The sequence below is a fragment of the Lepidochelys kempii genome, chromosome 1, assembly GCF_965140285.1.
Source record: "Lepidochelys kempii isolate rLepKem1 chromosome 1, rLepKem1.hap1, whole genome shotgun sequence".
Lineage (NCBI taxonomy): Eukaryota > Metazoa > Chordata > Testudines > Cheloniidae > Lepidochelys > Lepidochelys kempii.
Genome location: NC_136380.1, coordinates 23,407,969 through 23,429,542, shown reverse-complemented (window position 1 = coordinate 23,429,542; position 21,574 = coordinate 23,407,969). Strand labels below are relative to the sequence as shown.

Here is a 21,574-nt window from a genome sequence, read left to right as displayed (position 1 = left end):
TTGGATCTTCCCTTCCATCAGATCTGTCAAGTGGCACTTCATACAAATGAAGCATCTTTCAGGTACTCGCTCCAGGATAATGTACATCCCATAGCTAGGCACTGACAGCAATTCTGGACCCCAGGGCAGAACAGACAATTCCCCCCTAGAAAGCAACTGTCCAGCCCCACTGCCCAGGGAATATCCCCATGGAGGGTTCCTTGCCAGCAGGCACAGAGCCAGCCCTCCCACACAGCTGTATCTGGGGGGTGCCCAGCTACCCTCTGGAGCGTGGCAGCTATTGCATTGCGGCTGGGCACGGGGTGTGGAGCAGCGGGGCTGGGCAAGGGATGCGCTGATGATGATGCTCCAGAGATCTTGCAGCATTTGAAGTGGCACCTGCTGATTGGTGGGCTGGGCCAGGGTGACATCAGCAGTTGGCCCAGTGCAGTGGGAGGCACCTATAAAAGGCCCCGGTAGGAGCCTGGCCACTATCCCATCCTCCCGGGCCCTTTTAAATAGCCAGGCCTCTGAGCAGTTGAACACTTCCCCCGTTGGCAGTCCTACCCGCAGCTTCCACATCCAGTCATCTTCTTGTCTCTTCCATTCTATTGGTCACTGCTGCCTCTGTAACTGTCATAGACTTCCCTCCTAAGCTCCTGCCAAGGAATGCACCCCCCCCCAAGCCACACACTCTCTCCCCAATTCCCCCTCCAGCTCCCCTGTTTTTAGCTCTGTTTGCTGGCTCCTGTGCCGCAGCTTCTGCCATTTCCCTTTCAGGATCGTGGCATTAAGGATTTTTAAACTTAGTCTGGATCCCTGGAATAAACACTCTTTGTTTGCCCCGCTATAGTCACAGTTCACCTCTGAGTCACTTGACTTACTCTGCAATATAGTCAAAATGACTAGCTGTATTGCCAGAGGAAGGAAGCTGCTTTGTTGGCCTCAGCCAGTCTTCCTCTGAGCAGGCAGAGGCTGTAACAATGGCTGTACTGCGCTGGACGGCCAGCAGTTGTGCCAAGAACAATATCACTAGCATTTAGGTGATAGCATCCAGGGGAATCAAAAATTGAAACTTTTTATGAAACCCATTTGAAGCTTTACCAGAAGGGTGACTTACGGCTGTCTAATAACAACAGCCGGTTCAGCTGTTTTGATCCCCATATGGTAAAGCATGCTGCAAACTGACACAAACATTCTATAAAATCTCTGTCACAATTCTTGTTTCATAGAAATGTTTATCAAACAAATGGCAGCATGAAAGTATTTTTATAATCAGTTTCATCACTGAACAATTGAAGACATTTTCTTCCCATCTTGTTCTTGGAACAACTTAGTCTTTGTTTTATATTGGTGTCCTTGATCAGAAACAATTGGAAGAGGAGGAGGATATCTTAGATTTTTAGCCCTTTTCATTGCACGATCTCAGAGACTTTATTTTCTTTTATTTATTTGATTTATAGTAGTAGTTAGGTACCTCTCTAGTGCTCTGGGCACTTTTTGAAAAAAGAATATTTTACCAAATCCAAAAATAATAAAAATGTTATAAAGCTATTTATGGTATATCGTCACCTGAAATACTGTGTACAGTTCTGATCATACCTTCTGGAGAAATGACAGAGCTGAGATAGAAAGGGTGCAGAAATGGGTGTAGTGGATGATGAGATGCATGAAGATTAGAAGGCTTTAGGACTCAGTAATGTCTGCAGAATGCTCAGAGATCCTTGCAAGGAAAGTGCAATAGAAGTGTGAGACATTGTTTAATATTTGTATAAGAATAGTGTTCAGAGTACCCATTCTGTATTGGGGCCCCATCATGCTGGATAATAAGAACATAAGAACGGCCATACTGGGTCAGACCAAAGGTCCATCTTGCCCCGTATCCTGTCTTCCGACAGTGGCCAGTAGCAGGTGCCCCAGAGGGAATGAACAGAACAAAGCGATTCATCCCGTCGCCCATTTCCAGCTTCTGGCAAACAGAGGCTAGGGATACCATCCCTGCCCATCCTGGCTAATAATATATATATGATAACATTTAGACACAGTGTAATTAGAATGAACACAGCAAAGGCTGATAAATAACACAAGATGAAGGAAGAGGGCATACAAGGGCATCAGGAGAGTTACAAAAGCCAAAGGTCAAGTGAAACCTTTATTGGTACTTAGACATCCTGGCTCTTCTTTGGATTAAATAAAAATGGACTATACTAAAATATGAGGCCAAAGTCTAGAATGAGATAGTCCAGGTCAGAGGGCAGTCACAGAAAGCTAGCTTCTTTTCCTTTATGACGTCAATAGAGGTGTCTGGATTGAGTCCAGCATTTTAACAAAACATGTATTGGCAAAATAACACCTCCAGGAATCAGGACAAAGATTGCCTTTAGTGTTGGAAGGGGGTGCTAGGCTGGGAAGGAAGTGTGTGTTTGTGTGAGAGAGAGAGAGAAAGACACACACACACAAGTTAAAACTGAGAAGCAGATTTGCTTCCCAGCCTAGCACCCTTCCAGCACTAAAGATGATCTTGGTGTAACATATATAGTTTCTCTCTTTATTTATTCATTTACCACTCTTCAGTTAAAAAAAAAAGGTGCAGGGCATTTGATATCTTGAAAGAAAAGAAAATTGCAGCAGGCTGAAGACAACCATGGTGCAGTCATATGGGAGGCTGGGGAGGAGAAAGAAAAATGTCCTCAAGCTGAAAAGAGAGATGTTCAGATGCTTGGGGCAGCTGCCAAATCAGAAGAGCACAAAGGGCTCACCTCTCTCACAGCTCGTTCTAAAGCAGTGGTCTCCAACCTTTTTACGCTCAAGATCACTTTTTGAATTTAAGGGCAACCCAGGATCTACCCCGCCCCTTCCCCAAAGCCCCACCCTGTTCACTCCATCTCCCCCCCCCCCCGGTCGCTTGCTCGCTCCCCCCCACCCTCACTCATTTTCACCAGGCTGGGGCAGGGGGTTGGAGTGTGGGAGGGGGTGCAAGCTCTGGGCTGGGGCCGAGGGGTTCGCAGTGTGGGAGGGGGCTCCAGGCTGAGCCTGGGGCAGAGGGTTGGGGTGCAGGAAGGGTGAGGGGTGCAAGCTCAGGGAGGGGGTTTGGGTGCAGGAGGAGGTATGGGGTGCTGGCTCTGAGAGGGGGGTTGGGGTGCGGACTCCTGCCGTGCAGCACTTATCTCAGGCATCTCCCGGTTGGCAGTGCAGCGTGGCTAAGGCAGGCTCTCTGCCTGCCCTGGTCCCACACCACTCCCGGAAGGGGCCAACATGCCCCTGTGGCCCCTGAGGGGGCACGTGGCTCCGCATGCTGTCCCTCTCTGTAGGCACTGCTCCTTCATCTCCCATTGGCTACAGGTCCCCATTTTTAGCTGCCGGAAATCGTGATCGCCCAGTTGGTGCCCACTGTTCTAAAGGGAGCATGGAGGCAGGAATTAGTCCCAGTGCCAAACAGTAGAAGAAACTAAAGGCTCAATCCTGCTCAGGTAGAAGTCCCATTGACTAGTGGGAGCAAAAGGAGGCTCTAAATCAGGGGTTCTCAGCCTTTTTCTCTCTGAGGCCCCCCCTACAATGCAACAAAAACTCCAAGGCCCACCTGTGCCACAACAGTGGCTTTTCTGCATGTCCCATAGATCAAAAGCTGTATTAAACGGATTGTTGTACAGTTACACACACACACACACACATAAAATATATAAAAAGGGATAGTGATGATCAACAATTCTGTCAAGACGCGGGAGTATCTTTGACAAGCACATGCGCATGTCATGGTCAATGTTCATCCTGGTTTGGTACTTTGTTTTCATTGATGTCATGGCTGAAAATCGAGCTTTGCCAAAGGAGGTGGTACTAAAGGGGATCAAAACTTTCAGTGCTGCAGAAGAAGCAGTGATGTGTTCATCAGAACACTCACACCAAAATGTCTCCAGCAGCATTTCTTTGAACCTGGTTCTGAGGGAGCTGTCTGACGAAATGTCAGTGAGCTCTTCTAACAATTTTAATGGAATATCGGATGGGAGTTTAGCTTCAGTGTTCTCACTAGAGGGGTTTGTAGTTCACCTGTGTGTAGCAGCTTGTTCTGTTGTGAGTTTGGGGAAATAAGCATTAAATTTATTAAGCAGACCGGACAGATGCGCTGCTAGCTGAGGTTTAATTACGTCAAAGTCAGTGTTTCATTCCTGAATGAAAAAATGTAAGAGTTCAAACATATCAGTAGTGCCCCCACAGACACAAAGTTTCCAGCATTGTAGTTTTCTTTTGAATGCCTCAATTCTTTCATGCAGGGCAATAAAAGTAGTGTTCCCACCTTGCATAGTTTTATTCAGCTTATTCATTTCTCACTGAGTATGTCTGTGAGGTAACCCAACCACACATCATCTTTCAGCACTTTGGCAAATTCAGTTTTCTTATCAACTAAGAAAGTATATAACTCTTCCTTGAAATTAAATATACGGACAAGCATTCTGCCTTGAGACAGCCATCTCACCTCTGTAGGCATAAGCAAGGAATGGTGCTCTGCACCCACTTCCTCACAAAGTGCCGCAAAACACCTGGAGTTTTTTGCTCTGGATTTAATAAGCTTAACGAGTGTTACTGCTGTATTCAGAACACTGTAAAGACCTGGTTCAATATCTTTTGCAGCAAGCGCTTCTCAGTGTAAAAAGCAACATGTCCAAATAGTGCGAGGTGCAATAGCTTTTATTTTTTTCACAACACCAGAACGCTTTCCGGTCATTGCTGCGGCTCCATCAGTGCAGACCCGAATACAATTAGTCCAGCTGATTTCTGCTGAAATTATAAAATCATCTAACAGTTTGAAAATGTTGTCTGACTTTGTTGTTGTCTTGAGCTCTTTGCAGAACAAAAAGTCTTCCTTTATTTCCTTATTCACACATACACAGAGGTGAAAGTAAGCCGGTATGCCCAGGTACAGCATACCGGCAAGAGCCGGTGCACCGTACTGGGACAGCCCGGCTTCCCCAGAGGGGCGATTTAAAGGGCCTGGGGCTCCCAGCAGTGGGTGGAGCCCCAGGCCCTTTAAATTGTCTCCAGAGCCCCGCTGCTGGAGCCCTGGGATAGCAGCTGCAGGGCTCTGGCAGCTATTTAAAGGGCCTGGGGCTCCCCTGCTTCTACCGCCCGGGCCCTTTAAATAGCCACTCGAGCCCCGCTGCCGCTACTCCAGGGCTTTGGCGGCTATTTAAAGGACCGGGGTGGTAGAAGCAGGGGAGCCGCTTTAAAAAGCCCCCGGAGCCCTGGGGTAGCGGGGGCTCCAGGGGCTATTTAAAGGGCCAGGACTCCAGCTGCCTCTGCCGCCCTGGTCCTTTAAATAGCCCCTGGAGCCCCGCCACTTCCCCAGGGCTCTGGCAGCTATTTAAAGGGCCAGGGCGGTAGAAGAGGGGAGCCCCAGGCCCTTTAAATAGCCCCCGGAGCCCCGGGCTGCTGCTGCTACCCCGATGAGGGGGGGCACTTACCTTACAGGGTGGGCTGGGGCTGGCTCTGACCCCCCTCAACCCGACCCCTTCCACCCTAGGCCCCGCCCCTTTCGGGGGGCCAGAGCTGGCCCCAGAGTACCGGTAAGTCACTCGACTTACTTTCACCCCTGCACATAGGCAAGTAAATGGGACATTTCTGAACGTCTGTGGATTCATCTAGTTGTAGAGCAAAATCATTGTCATCCAGCCGATCAATACACTGAGAAACTGAGTCTTCTCCCCGCTCCCTGTCAGGCGAGGGAGAGGCAGCGCATTCAGGGGAGCAGGCAGAGCAGAAGTGAGGGGGAAGGGGGAGCGCAGGAAGTAACGGGGCAGAGGAACCGCTCCCCGCCCCAGCTCACCTCCGCTGCACTACCGCTGCCTCCCCCAGTGCGCCGCCGCTCGGCTTCTCCTCCCTCCCTCCCAGGCTTGCCGCGCAAAACAGCTGTTTCGCGCGGGGCAAGCCTGGGAGGGAGGGGGGAGAAGGGGAGCGGCGGCGCGTTCAGGGGAGCAGGTGGAGGCGGAGCGGAGGCGAGCTGGGGCGGCGGGGGCACATTTCTAGGGGCGGCATGGCCGGCGCCAGAATGCCGCCCCTAGACATGGGCCGCCCCAAGCACTGGCTTGTTTTGCTGGTGCCTAGAGCCGGCCATGGCCACGGCACCGGGGCTCGCAGCTCCTGGCTGTTGTCTCACCACAGCACCAGGGTTTGTGGCTTCAGCCCCACAGCTCCTAGCTGCTGCCGCACTGCAGCAGCAGGGTTTGAGGATTCAGGCCCGCAGCTCAGTGCTTCAGCCCCGCTGTGGCACCGGGGCTCAGGACTTAAGCCCGCAGCTCCCCGCAGCTGCCCTGCTGCGACATTAGGGCTCGAGGATTTAGTATGGGGCTCAGGATTGTAACACCGCAGCTCCCAGCTGCAGCCCCACCGTGGCACCAGGGCTCGGGGCTTCAGCTCTGTGGCTGTTGCCTGGAGAGGGACACTGGGGCTCCAGGCTTCAGCTTCAGCTGAAAGGGCTCATGGTTCCCAGGGGGCCGCAGACCCCCAGTTGAGACCTGCTGCTTTAAATCATGCTGACAATGACCAGAGCATCTTTGTGCCATAGAAGAAGCGGAATGTTAAATGTCCATCTCATACTACTAAGGACCATGGGAGACTGCACAATGCTGCGTGTCTCTTAACTGATTGGTTACAGTACAGATTTGCGCGGTCAGAGATGATTTCACACATTCTCCACATCCACATTGTGATCATTATTCCTTATTTGTAGAGCCCTAGTGTTTAGCTGGGCATTTTGGACAGAACTTAGGCCAAAGAGCTCACTATGTAGATAAACGACAGGAGGGGGCAGGGAACAACAAAGGCCATGTGAATTAGTCAAACGGGGAATGGTGATCGGGGGCATCTCTGTGGGGAGATCTATAGCTATTTGCACCTTTGACTACATCTTGGAGTGGTGGTGGTTAATAACTTAGAGAAAACAGTGTTTAGGGTTACTTTCATTAGTGTATTAGTTTTACTTAAAAGGTGTGAGGGAATTTCACATTTAAGATAAGACGGAACAGGCAGGGTCGAGAGACTTAATGCTTCCCATTTCTGTGGCACCTCTTGTCTGAGGATGTCAAAATATTTTATATATACTAATGATGTCCCTCAATGTGCTGTGAAGGAGGCACGTATAACCCCATTTTACAGCTGTGGAAACTGAGGGACAGAGATTGTGTCTTGCACAAGATCTCACAGCTGTGAATAGAGAGCACTACAGTATACTGGAGATGTCAGAAAAGGGAGTCTCCCCATGTCCATACTTCCCCTTGAATTTGGGGTCCTTTGCAGTTGCAGTTCATACTGATGTGGGAATGATCACAGTAGGGGAAATCCTAATACCATTAAAGTCAGCAGCAAAACTATCATTGACTTCAATGGGGCCAGGATTTCACTCACTCACACACACACACACACACACACACACACACACACACACACACACACTTGTATTGCAAGGTTGCCTTTTTGTTCTGTTTGTATAGTGCTCAGCACCATGGGATTCCGGTCCATGACTAGGGCTCCCAAACACCTCAGTGATACAAATAATTAATAAAGCCAGTCTGTGGCTCCATGGCATGAGCAGTGACCTACAGTAGACTCCATCTGTGCTCTCCACATGCATAGGACTTCAGTTGGTCACCACTACGTCAAACTCAAACTGCTTCAAACAGGGGCAAGCCTAGAACAGGTAGAATGACTGTTGTAGTGAATTAGGTGTGTGCTGTAAACATGAGGACTTTTGTCCTCCAAAAACTAAAGTGCTGATCCTGTGCTAATGGTAATTAGAGAACTCATCTATCTCACTATATAGCTAACTAGATAGCTAGCTTTCCAATTGTGTCTAGGATCTCTAAATGAAGTTATTACTCTCAATAGTTCTGAATCCCTATAACATGCAAGTATGATCTGCTGTCTGTATAACAGAGGCATTTACCAGACAAGCTAAAATAATGACTCTTTAAACTCTACTCTTTCAATTCGAAATTTCAGGATCAAGTTTAAATCTTGATGTTGCCTTGATCCTTGTGCTGATGCAGGTTTGATTGTTTGAACTGAACATGAGGGGCTGTTTTTTATACTTACATTTAATATTTGCATTCCTCAATAAGTAGAATTCTTCTTGTCCAGGGGAAGTGTGTACTGTACTTGGGACCAGCATGACTTTATACAATCATAAGGACTGCTGTACCGTAACTGAGAAATGTTCCATCTAGTTAGAGGAGCTCTTACAATGGGCTGTTGCCTGATGTTTCAAAAGAAGACATGATGCGTAGTTAAGCACTGGAATGGGCTTCCAAGAAAGGTTGTGGAATCCCCATCATTGAAGGTTTTTAACACCAAGTTGTACAAACACATGTCAGGAATGGTCTTTCTTGGTTTACTTGGTCCAGCCTTAGCACAGTTCCTGGACTACATGACTTCTCAAGGTGTCTCCCAGCACTACATTTCTGTGATTCTATTATTCTATGCGTAGCATAATGTATCTACTTATGAAGTACTATACCACAGGGTCGGGGGAGCTCCATCTCCTGCCCCGCTCCCCCAGCTGGTGATCAGCGTATGCTCTAGAAGACTCTCAAACATTATAGCTTTTATCCTAGCAAATTAAACTGGAGATGTTGTGGCATTTCACTAATAGAGGAAGTTGGTCATCCACAAACTAACTCGACAGAAAGTTAAGAGTAGTGTAATAATCTGTGTAACAGAGCCTGTTACTGGCTGAGCTTGGAACTGTTCCTCCAGAGGCTTTGGTGAGCCTAGGAACCAGAAAGCTACCAGTTGATGTTTCAATATGTTTGGGGTGGGTTTTTTTCTTTCTTTCTTTCTGAATTGAGAAACTTCCCAATGCAGGATTCAGAGGCCTTATGTGGAGAATGTTTCCCTGAGATCTATCTGTGCACATAACTGGTCTAGGTAAGCTGACAGTCTCATTACTGCTTGCCTTACCCTCGCCTCCCTTTTCCTTTTGATTGTTCAATGACAGGATGCAGCAAGTGGGTGTATTAGGATGTTAAGCTCTTTAGGGCTGGGATCGTCTCTTACTCTGTATACACAGCGTCCAGCCCGCTGGGGCTCCAATCCTGATTGGGGCTTCTTTGTTACTGTAATGCAAATAATAATGTGTCAGGTCTCTTCTGTTATCTTCTAGGTTCTACCCCAGAGTGCCCGTGAGGCTCAGCTTATGCATTCTGTAAAATGGGTACAGTATTACTTCTCCATCTCACTGGGGTATAGAGGGTTCTTACTGAAGTGGTGTTTGTAAAGCCCTCTGAGAATCTCCTATGGAAGAACAACTATGGGCCTGAATTAATACCAGTGAAACCGATGAAAGTCTTTCCATGTACTTGAATACTAACTGGATCAGCTTCTATGAGTGTTGTTTTTATTTCTCACTATGGTAATGCTCGTTTTTTTTCAGAAGAAACAGGAAATGAATCAGGCCAACATTCGAGCTTTCTAAGAACCAATTACGATAATTTATTAGCTATTTATTAGATAATAGATAATTTATTTCCAGTCACCTTGGAAAAAACATCTATCAAAACATCTCAATATCCCCTTCTAATACACTAGGAAGGGTATTATTAAATATGCACAGTTGGAAGATCCCTTACAAAGGAATTCAGTCGGACTAGTAATGATTTCTTTATGGAGTTTTGCCTAGACCTGTTTTGAAAATCTGTTTGCCTGGATATTAAAGGGATATAAAACTCTTATAATTTCTAACACATGGATTTGTTTGTTTTTTGTGAAGAAAAATTGGTGCCCTGGGGCCTGGAAACCCATGGAAAATAGTAATGAGCTCTCAGCTAATTGTCATGCATAACCCTATCACTGGGGTGTGCAGGGATAATGTGAGGATTTAGGATCTTTACAACAAAATTGTTCATATGGTTCAATAAATAAAACCTTGTGAACGGTTTGGTTCTGAATTAACACATGGAAGAAAATGTGAAATAAACAAACTTTCCAATAATGTCATGGAATATCAGTACTTCATCCTTTGTGCCCCTGTCTGTCAGTCTCTCGTCGTTTCACATCTAATGATAGGGACAAACCATCCCGATGTGTTGAAAGAATAGTAAATATGGCAGGCGACCAGCTTGGCTTAACGGTGAAATCCTAGCGGATCTTAAACATAAAAAAGAAGCTTACAAGAAGTGGAAGGTTGGACATATGACCAGGGAAGAGTATAAAAATATTGCTCGGGCATGTAGGAATGAAATCAGGAGGGCCAAATCGCACCTGGAGCTGCAGCTAGCGAGAGATTTAAGAGTAACAAGAAGGGTTTCTTCAGGTATGTTGTCAACAAGAAGAAAGCCAAGGAAAGCGTGGGCCCCTTAATGAATGAGGGAGGCAACCTAGTGACAGAGGATGTGGAAAAAGCTAATGTACTCAATGCTTTTTTTGCCTCTGTCTTCACTAACAAGGTCAACTCCCAGACTGCTGCGCTGGGCATCACAACATGGGGAATAGATGGCCAGCCCTCTGTGGAGAAAGAGGTGGTTAGGGACTATTTAGAAAAGCTGGACGTGGCACAAGTCCATGGGGCCGGACGAGTTGCATCCGAGAGTGCTAAAGGAACTGGCGGCTGTGATTGCAGAGCCATTGGCCATTATCTTTGAAAACTCGTGGCGAACGGGGGAAGTCCCGGATGACTGGAAAAAGGCTAATGTAGTGCCAATCTTTAAAAAAGGGAAGAAGGAGGATCCTGGGAACTACAGGCCAGTCAGCCTCACTTCAGTCCCTGGAAAAATCATGGAGCAGGTCCTCAAAGAATCAATCCTGAAGCACTTACATGACAGGAAAGTGATCAGGAACAGTCAGCATGGATTCACCAAGGGAAGGTCATGCCTGACTAATCTAATTGCCTTCTGTGATGAGATTACTGGTTCTGTGGTTGAAGGGAAAGCAGTGGATGTATTGTATCTTGACTTTAGCAAAGCTTTTGACACAGTCTCCCACAGTATTCTTGCCAGCAAGTTAAAGAAGTATGGGCTGGATGAATGCACTATAAGGTGGGTAGAAAGTTGGCTAGATTGTTGGGCTCAACGGGTAGTGATCAATGGCTCCATGTCTAGTTGGCAGCCGGTATCAAGTGGAGTGCCCCAGGGGTCGGTCCTGGGGCCAGTTTTGTTCAATATCTTCATAAATGATCAGGAGGATGGTGTGGATTGCACTCTCAGCAAATTTGTGGATGATACTAAACTGGGAGGAGTGGTAGATACGCTGGAGGGCAGGGATAGGATACAGAGGGACCTAGACAAACTGGAGGATTGGGCCAAAAGAAATCTGATGAGGTTCAATAAACATAAGTGCAGGGTCCTGCACTTAGGATGGAAGAACCCAATGCACAGCTACAGACTAGGGACCGAATGGCTAGGCAGCAGTTCTGCGGAAAAGGACCTAGGGGTGACAGTGGACGAGAAGCTGGATATGAGTCAGCATTGTGCCCTTGTTGCCAAGAAGGCCAATAGCATTTTGGGATGTATAAGTAGGGGCATAGCAAGCAGATCGAGGGACGTGATCGTCCCCCTCTATTCGACATTGGTGAGGCCTCATCTGGAGTACTGTGTCCAGTTTTGGGCCCCATACTACAAGAAGGATGTGGATAAATTGGAAAGAGTCCAGCGAAGGGCAACAAAAATGATTAGGGGTCTGGAACACATGACTTATGAGGAGAGGCTGAGGGAACTGGGATTGTTTAGTCTGCAGAAGAGAAGAATGAGGGCGGATTTGATAGCTGCTTTCAACTACCTGAGAGGTGGTTCCAGAGAGGATGGTTCTAGACTATTCTCAGTGGTAGAAGAGGACAGGACAAGGAGTAATGGTCTCAAGTTGCAGTGGGGGAGGTTCAGGTTGGATATTAGGAAAAACTTTTTCACTAGGAGGGTGGTGAAACACTGGAATGTGTTGCCTAGGGAGGTGGTGGAATCTCCTTTCTTAGAAGTTTTTAAGGTCAGGCTTGACAAAGCCCTGGCTGGGATGATTTAATTGGGGATTGGTCCTGCTTTTGAGCAGGGGGTTGGACGAGATGACCTCCTGAGGTCCCTTCCAACCCTGATATTCTATGATTCTATGATATTCTGATCATGGAAATGCTTACTGTGGTGAGTTTGTAGGATCGAGCCCTTAGCCTGCAAGCACTTTGGGACAGGGACCTTCTCTTAATTTATAGGCCCAATTCTGTGCTCATTTACATCAACATAAATGAGGAATAACTGCACTGAAGTCTTTGGAGTTGCACTGCTGTGGAACTGGTGTAAACGAGAGCAGTATTTGGTCATGTGGTTGTAGCCCAACCAGATAAATCAAACTTGCACAAAGCAATAATTATTATTACAGCCCCAATGGCAGTTAATACACTTGATGCCATAATTAGATCAATAGATCTTACTGTAGTTAAATCCCCAGACTCCGATATTTGTACTAAAGATCTTTACAAAGCAAATGAAAAATTGAACTGCTTAATGATCATTTTTGAAAGTTCCTAGTTTCCATGGGAGAGGAAGGAGCAAACTGTATGACTGGATTAGAAACCAACAACTATTGCACCAGTTTGTAAAGAAGGGATGACCAGGAGCGTGGGATTTGAACCCAGAGAGAGAAAGTAAAAGGGATTTTGTAAATCATGGTCAACAAAAGGTTTGCACAACAATAATCAGTGGGAATGTGTCATGGGAAATTCTTCTGGGGTTTCAGAGGAGATCTCAAAACATGCCGAGGCAAGGCACCTGAAAATCCAGAAGCAACAAGTACTGTCTTTTTTTTTTTTTTAGTTTTTACTAAAAAATCAAAATGGCCAATACTCAACAAGATACAAGAAACCAGAGGGCGCTCATCCCTGTGTCCTTCGTGCTCCTTCGATCCATGTTATGCAAATAATATATCATGGGAAGTGGGTATAATATGCCAGGGGAGGCTAAGCCTCCCCTAAGTCAAGCCCTGGTCCTGCCCATGCTTCACCCTTTCCCCCAAGCTGACGAGAGCTCAGCTGTGGGCGGAGGCCAGTGGCCCGGGGCTGGGCCCGCGCTGGGGGCAGACAGCAATCTGGTGCTGGGGCTGGCCAGTGTTCTGTTGCTGGGGTTGGGGCTGGGGCTGGTGCTGCAGCTGGCCCGATGCTGGGGGCAGCCAGTAGCCCTGAGCGGTTCGACCGGGGCTCCTCCAATCTCGAGGGGGGGCGCTTGGGGCTCTGGCGGATGGGGGGCAGTAAGGAGGGGGCCTCCGGTGGAAGGGGCAGAGCTGTGTGGCTAGCCTCCCTGAAGGGGGGGCTCACACGCCACTCAGGCAATATATAATTAAAAAATACAATTCTTGTAGAGCAAGGGAGGGCTTGTGCAAGCCCCTCTGTGCCACTACAGCTTTTCCATAGAGCTCTGCAGGGAAAGGACTGGGGAGTGACAGGAGCTGTGCAAGGTGTGGTCGCCATCCCTCCCCCTTCCTGTGCATGATGAAGTGGTACTCTCCACCCACCTTTAGTTGGCTGGTGCAGAGTGGGTCAGAGGAGGGGGCCCCTTATGGAAAATGCTATTGACCATAGCAGAAAACAATAGCCTTTGAATTTATTATTTGAATTTAATAGAAATTTATTATTATTATTATTTTATTTAATTATTGCATGCACCTAGGTGCCCCAGTCATGGACCAAGACTCATTGTGCTAGGTGCTGTACAAATGGACCAAAAGGACAGTTCCTGCCCCAAGGAGCTTACAATCTAAGTATAGCCCTGCTACAGAATTTTATAGGTCCAAATACCTATGGAAAGGACGTTATTCTCTACAGGTTTTAAATAGCATCTATAGAACCCTATTAAATGTCGATGTAGAACCCAGTTGTTTTTAGTTCATTACATTCAGTAAAGCTTTCCCATAAGCTTGACCAAATAGTGGTTGCAGAGGAGTTTTGGCCACTCTTGCAGCCCATAGACTGGAACAGTATCACTACAGACCTGCTTGTGGGTAACAGGATGAATTCTGTCCCCATTGGATTGGGAAGGTAAATAAATTTCACCCATGTTCATTGCCAATCACATTGCTCTCATCAGACTAGGAAATTGCCATTCTGTGCCATGGTTCCTAAGCACTGGCCCATGGCTCCCTGCAACAGCAGAATCACTGGTCCTGCCACCCAAGCAGCCCCTGGACTGCTAGGTACTGTGAAAAGAAAAGGAGTACTTGTGGCACCTTAGAGACTAACCAATTTATTTGAGCATAAGCTTTCGTGAGCTACAGCTCACTTCATCGGATGCATACTGTGGAAACTAAAGAAGACATTATATACACAGAGACCATGAAACAATACCTCCTCCCACCCCACTCTCCTGCTGGTAATAGCTTATCTAAAGTGATCACTCTCCTTACAATGTGTATGATAATTAAGTTGAGCCATTTCCAGCACAAATCCAGGTTTTCTCACCTGCTACCTCCCCACACACACAAACTCACTCTCCTGCTGGTAATAGCCCATCCAAAGTGACCACTCTCTTTACAATAAAAAGAAAAGGAGTACTTGTGGCACCTTAGAGACTAACCAATTTATTTGAGCATGAGCTTTCGTGAGCTACAGCTCACTTCATCAGATGTTTACCGTGGAAACTGCAGCAGACTTTATATACACACAGAAATCATGAAACAATACCTCCTCCCACCCCACTGTCCTGCTGGTAATAGCTTATCTAAAGTGATCAACAGGTGGGCCATTTCCAGCACAAATCCAGGTTTTCTCACCCTCCACCCCCCCACACAAATTCACTCTCCTGCTGGTGCTAGCCCATCCAAAGTGACTATGTAAAGAGTTGTCACTTTGGATGGGCTAGCACCAGCAGGAGAGTGAATTTGTGTGGGGGGGTGGAGGGTGAGAAAACCTGGATTTGTGCTGGAAATGGCCCACCTGTTGATCACTTTAGATAAGCTATTACCAGCAGGACAGTGGGGTGGGAGGAGGTATTGTTTCATGATTTCTGTGTGTATATAAAGTCTGCTGCAGTTTCCACGGTAAACATCTGATGAAGTGAGCTGTAGCTCACGAAAGCTCATGCTCAAATAAATTGGTTAGTCTCTAAGGTGCCACAAGTACTCCTTTTCTTTTTGCGAATACAGACTAACACGGCTGTTCCTCTGAAACCTCTCTTTACAATGTGTATGATAATCAAGGTGGGCCATTTCCAGCACAAATCCAGGTTTTCTTACCCCCTCCCCCCGCACAAAACACACAAACTCACTCTCCTGCTGGTAAGAGCCCATCCAAAGCGACCACTCTCCCCACAATGTGCACGATAATCAAGGTGGGCCATTTCCAGCACAAATCCAGGTCTTCTCACCCCCCCACCTCCCCCCCACGCACACAAACTCACTCTCCTCCTGGTAATAGCTCATCCAAACTGACCACTCTACTGTGGGAATTAGTTGCACTGTAGGATACAGAGCTTTTGAAAGACAATGCAAATTAAGGCCTTGATCTAGAGAGGTGCTGAGCACCTACATCTGGCTTTGATTTTTAATGGGTATTGTAGGTGCTCAGTGGGGTGCATTGAAAACTGTGTTAAAATTGTGATTCATTACTTTAAATTCTCTGGGGTTTCTTGGTCCTGTTTGCAGTAAGGGGGCTCTGAAAGGAGGTGTGCAATCAGAGTCTGCTAAGCAGGCAGACAGCCTACATAAAGAGGAGTAATGTGCCTCTCTGTTCTAGGGAGCAGCCTGCTTTGTCTCTTTCTGTTTTGAAGTTCTTGTGTATTATCATTCTGGAGTCTAAAAAATAAAGTTATGTTTCATGGAAAAGTTCCAGCAAGAGCATTTTTATGTTTTTATCTAATGTCTCTGCATGCCCTCAACATAACACTTGGCTCCCTATAGGGTCAGACTCCAACAGCCTGATCCAGCTCCTGTTAAAGGCAGTAGGAGTGTTCCATTGACTTTAGTAGTAGTAAGATCAGGCCCTGTAGTTTTGCTGTAACTGACATTTTGTATCTTCCTTTTCCAGTCTTTGAAAATGGGGAATGGGATTCAGTTGCAATGAAGCTGCTATCTACTGGTTAAATGCCCTCTCAGATAAGAGAGGATGTGAACATAGACTCACAGACTAAGTCAGAAGGGACCATCATGATCATCTAAACATCTGAGGCTTACCTAGAGCTAGAATCTTCAGCAATACCCCCCACAACAAGTTTCCTTGTAATGTTGTGCTTTGCTAGTGGTTGGATTTTCCCATTTGTTTTTTGTTTTATTTTTCATGAAGTGATAGCCATCCACTACAATGATTCATTTTCCATATGTTTTGTAAAATGATCAGAATGCTTGTTGATTGGTTTTAGCTCTTTTAGGAAGTAGCTAGCTACATTAATTACCAATGATATCAACACAAGAAAAATGACCCATGCAATACGGCTTTTAGGCAGAACTCTTGAATCTCAAAAACAAAACAAAAATCCTCAGTGAATCAAAGCTTTTGATCCGGGACGTTGTCTGTTTCCAAGTTTATTCTGTGATGTATTAACTCGGTGCATAGAACCGTTTTACCAAGGGGTTCTTTGCACAGACCTACTTTTAGGCCTTCTAATAACCTTACTGGAGCAATGCTCCCAGAGGATTGGCAGCCTGGGTTTTATTCCCAGCTTTGCCATAGACTCCTCCTTGTGTGACTAAGGCCTTCCCTACATTGCAAACTTTTACTGCTGTAACTATAGGTAAAGCAGCAAATAACAAATGAAAAAACCCCAAACAAACAAACCCTAGTGTCGATGCAATTAGTCCAGTATAAAAGTTCCTATATCAGTATAGCATATTCTAGTTCAGTGAAGCAAAATAAGCTATACTGGTATAAAACACATTATACAGGTATAATTGTGTCTATGCTAGGGTTTTTACCGGCATAACTATATTGATTTTCAAAAAATCACACTCCTAACAGACATAGCTATGCCAGTAACTATACCCAGTTTGCTTCTAAAGGAGCAGCAGCCACTGGATTTCTTTGTTTCTAGGTTTGTCCCTTTCCCTCTGGGGATGAAATCAGCTGCTTTGCTCCCAAACCTTAATAAGTCCCTCCAAATGGATCACTCTGTTTGGGCATGTGGGTTTTTCAAGCCTTGCTTTAATGCTGAAATTTCTGCTGGCCTCTTTACTCCTCTGTATTTGTAGGAAATAGATGGCTTGAACTTGTGACTGTCTCTTTCTTTGCCATCCATTGTAGCTAAACTTTGACATTTGTAGTAGCTGTGAGCCTTTTCCCTGCTGTGCCACAATATTTTCATTGTAAAGCCCAGGACTGGCTTAGAGCTGGTGTCCAATGTTGATTTTATTCTCTATTATTTCAGAAGCCTCACAGGTTTGGAGAACAAATGTCAAAAGTACAAAGCAGAAAAATACACTTTTCTTCCTGTTGTAGTTGGGCAATATCAGGCACGCTTTTTGGGGAAATATTTTTTGGACTGCTCTCAGAAGATCTTAATCTCTTCCCATTGTTTTATAATGCGTTTTTTGCATATCCATCTGGAGTGCACTACTACTGTATAAACAGGGGTCAGAGGTGCTATTAGAACAGAGAAATGGTCTATCCAGTCCCGTGTCCTAGCTTAAAGTCTGTCCCATGGTAGCTCCTCCAGAGGAGTGTGCCAGACACACACGATTGTGGAAGAGCTCACCTCAGGTCCTCCCGTATTAAAGTTTCTATTTTTATTTCTATATCAGTGTCTACTTCTTTTTATTTTCAGTTGTACTAACCTATTTATTTACCATAATAAATGTGTGTAGAATTACAGTTTAGTCGATATTTAGCATTTAATGTAGAAGGACACCTTTTGCAAGTTCCTTGGGTGATATTTTTTTACTAAGATAGGCTCCTCTGCAGATTATTCTGAAGAGGGGTCACCGTGGTGGTAAGAGCAGACTATGATATATTCTGTTATTTAAATATGCCTTCGCCTTTCCTTCCTAGGGGATGGCCTTTACACTTGAAGAGAGGCTTCAACTTGGAATTCATGGTTTGCTTCCTCCATGCTTCTTGAGCCAAGATGTTCAAGTTCTCCGTGTCATGAAAAGCTACGAGACCAAATCCAGTGATCTAGACAAGTATGTTGAAAAAGTCTTCTCCATTTTCAATTTTTGGCTGGGACTGTGGTCTTTACAACCCGCATGGAGATGTGAGGATCCCATTTTAAGCCTTATGTGCTCAGAGCCCTTCTTCAGAATCACTGCTCTTCCAGCTAAGGATACTCTGTTAACTAACAGTTTGCCAGTTGTGTCTATTCTAGCCTGCCCATTATCTCCTCTGTTCACTCCAGTCGTCTCCCAAGGTCGATATGACACTACGCACAACATGATCGCTAACATAGTGGGTTCACTTAACTCTATCTGTCTATCAGCATGTTCAGAAAAATGCCTGATGGAAGAACAAAAAGAACCTGCCAGACGACAAGAGAAATGTAAAAATCCTATGCAGTGGTAAATATTTGCTTCTCCTCCTGTTCCTAACCCACCATCACTTTCAGTATAGCTCATAAGTAAGGTTAAGATTTTGTCACAATTACTTTTAGTAAAAGTCACAGACAGGTCATGGGCAATAAGCAAAAATTCACAGAAGCCCACGACCTGTCTGGGGGCGACTGACATCTTGAGCCTGACTGCTGTGGCAGGGGCTGACAGCTCTTCCATCCCCGCTACTGCAGGCGGTGGGGCTGAAGTTGAAGAAGTCACAGAGGTCCGTTAAAGTCACAGAATCTGTGACCTCCGTGACGAAATCGTATCCTTACTCATAAGAGTTACTGTGGGAAAATGTTAGGTGCATCTTTTCCCCAGTGGCTGTGTGTTTTGCTTTTACATCACTGTTGCTGGTCTGGCGACTGAGAAACTCAGACAAATTGTACCCTGCTTTCTGGCTTAACACTTCTGCTGCACTGGCCCATCTTTACTTAGACTTAGGCACCAGTCTTGCATTGTGTAGCTTGCAGGCAGACTGCGATGACTATGAGGAGCCCAGCAGTTTGCCCACATGCTCTACTTTGCAGGATTAGGCCCTGAACATATAGTATGGTTAAGTTTGGACTTTTCCATTCTAAGTGGGTCCTTTCCAGTTGCTTAGAATTTTTTCAGACTTTCACTTTTCAGACAAATTCATTCTCAGCCCGGGAATCATTTTCAGGAAAGAAGAGAGTATAGGGGAGATGTTTTGACATAGCTCAAGCACATCAGCAAATCCCACATCCTACACACAAAAAAATATGTGATCATCTAAGACTGTGTCATGATGCATATGCACAGGTGGGCAAAGTTAAGGTTACAGAGGTGACCTAACTTTTTTTTTTTATTACCTCATTTTTAAAATTATTATTATTTTAGTGCTTTTTTTTTGGTATGGAATTTACCTATCCTCCTTCATTTTTAACACTAATATCTTCCCAGGCTCTTTCTAAGGGGATAGGCTGATTGGGGTATATAAGGTTTGAAGGCTGATGTGTGTTGAAGACTGTGGGTGGATGAGCGGGAATTTTATTGGGGGTAGATTGGAGAATTTTAGGAATACGAATCTATTGCAGTTTGCATATATGTAGTCCTTAAAATATGTATAGCACGCAGACCACTTGATAAATTTAAATCAGATATAGATTAATTCCGGCACTGGTCCTCACAACTGTGCCTTCAGCATAGTTCTTCTCAGCCTCCTCATTTAGCGATGTTTGTGCTGCAAATCCAGAAGATCCTGAGGATACTGCAGGTTCTGATTTTCAGAGGTACTGAACATGCACCTCTCCTGTCGAAGGCAATGGGGCTATGGATGCTGAGTACCTCTGGAACCTCAGGTTTGAGCTGCCCATCCAAAGACTAGTACTTGGCCCTTGTGGGAGTGTCCTGCATTCTTAGCAAGTGAGATGTTATGAATCTAGATGCCATTAGCTTCATCAGTCATGCGCAGCATTGGTGGAATTGTCCACACCCAGGTTCTTTGATGTGTGTATCTGGGTTTTGTTGTTTTTGGTTTTTAGATACATTATTCTTATGACACTGCAAGACAGAAACGAGAAGCTTTTCTACAGAGTGCTGACCTCGGACACTGAGAGATTCATGCCCATAGTTTATACTCCCACCGTCGGCCTGGCCTGTCAGCAGTATGGTCTAGCTTTCAGAAGGCCGCGGTGAGTAGACTGACTATTTTTTCCCTTCTTTAATTGGATGTGAATGTATCTTTGTATTGAACACCCATATTTCTGTGGGCGGCCCAGCAAAAATAAAATTTGATTCTTGATCAAAAGATCGGCTATCAAACAGCTTGTGCTGTTGTGCTTTTAATGACAAACTGGGTAGCCGGGAGTAACTCTGCTGTCTTCCTGTAAACTGTGAACAGAGGGTGGTTTTGTTCTGAAACAGTACTGTACAGTCTGTGTAACTTAGCCACAAATGTCACTCTGAAGCCACACCCTTCCCCTCCCTGCCCTCCTTTTTCTCCTCTGCTGTCTCCATAGCACTGAAGTTCTTTTGACAGCACGGCCCTTTGAGGAACATTTGGGTTTTAAATACCTCTTGGTGACTCGGAGAACCTGCGTCGTTTCATATGCCCTGCAACGGATTGCACAGCAAAGTGCATTTTTAGGGGGAAATATTCTGCATGATTCCTTGTAATAATATAGTTTTAAAAAATAAATCATTTTGATTAGCTAATGCTCTAATTATAGTTGTTAGCTATGAAGGTTTTAGTGCTTTCCTGAAAGTTCAATAGTGAAGATTCAAGTTTTCCTATAAAGTGTCTTATTTTTCCATCCTTCAAATACATCACAAGGCTAAAAACATAGGCTTTACTGTAAAGACTTGTATTACAAGAATATCAGCATTTAATAAAGGAGTGACATATATAATAATTATTATTATTATATCACTTTCTATTTTCACCTTCACTGCACCCCAAGTGATGGTGGATGAGGAGTATGACCCCTATATCGCAGGTGGGGAAACTGAGGCAGACATTATGTGACTGGCCCAAGGTCACTGTGGGCATGTCTATATTGGATCTGAGAGTTATTCTCCTAGCCTGGCTCTGCAGACTTGTGCTAACAGGCCTTGTACTATTGCTCTGAAAATAACTGTACAGACAGTGCAGCATGGGCTGGTGCTCAGGCTCTGAAGCCTGTGGGGAGCCTCAACATCAAAGCAAGATCTGCAGGGCTATTTTTAAGGTGCAGGCACAAGCCCAGCTACCACATGTCTGTGGACCCTGGCTGGGAGGTTCACTCCTGGGTGCGGTGTAGACATACTCAGAAGGTACTGTATGAGGAAGGCCTTGAGGAAGTGAGGCCTTGAGGAAGATTAGGGACAGGATTCATTTGTGTGTATGATGACATGCAGAAATGTAAGACCACCCTACTCCCTTAAGCGGATTACCCAGCTCGCTGCTCTGTGTGTGAGAAAGCAGGTTGAATGGGATTGCTGTTCCCTCTGCCTCCGTTGCACAGAGTTTGGGGCATGGGTAGCACATAATAGAGGCGTGGGGAGTCTAAGCCTCACCAAACCTTGTGCTGCGGTGGGCAGTGGCGGATTACTGCACAGGCACATGGGGCCCATGCCCAGGGGCCCCAGCCAATTTGGGGCTGGGGGGAAAGGGGATCTGGGG

At 45.8% G+C, this 21,574-nt stretch overlaps 1 protein-coding gene across 1 annotated transcript in view; it reads left to right on the top strand.

Annotated features, from left to right (window-relative positions):
* The window catches only part of ME3 (malic enzyme 3), a 181,887-nt gene that overhangs the window by 71,075 nt on the left and 89,238 nt on the right, over positions 1 to 21,574 (top strand). The window contains exons 2-3 of the mRNA XM_073336618.2: positions 17,912 to 18,045; positions 19,956 to 20,105. Coding sequence (XP_073192719.1) covers positions 17,912 to 18,045; positions 19,956 to 20,105 — 284 coding nt within the window. The remainder of the gene's footprint in view (positions 1 to 17,911; positions 18,046 to 19,955; positions 20,106 to 21,574) is intronic.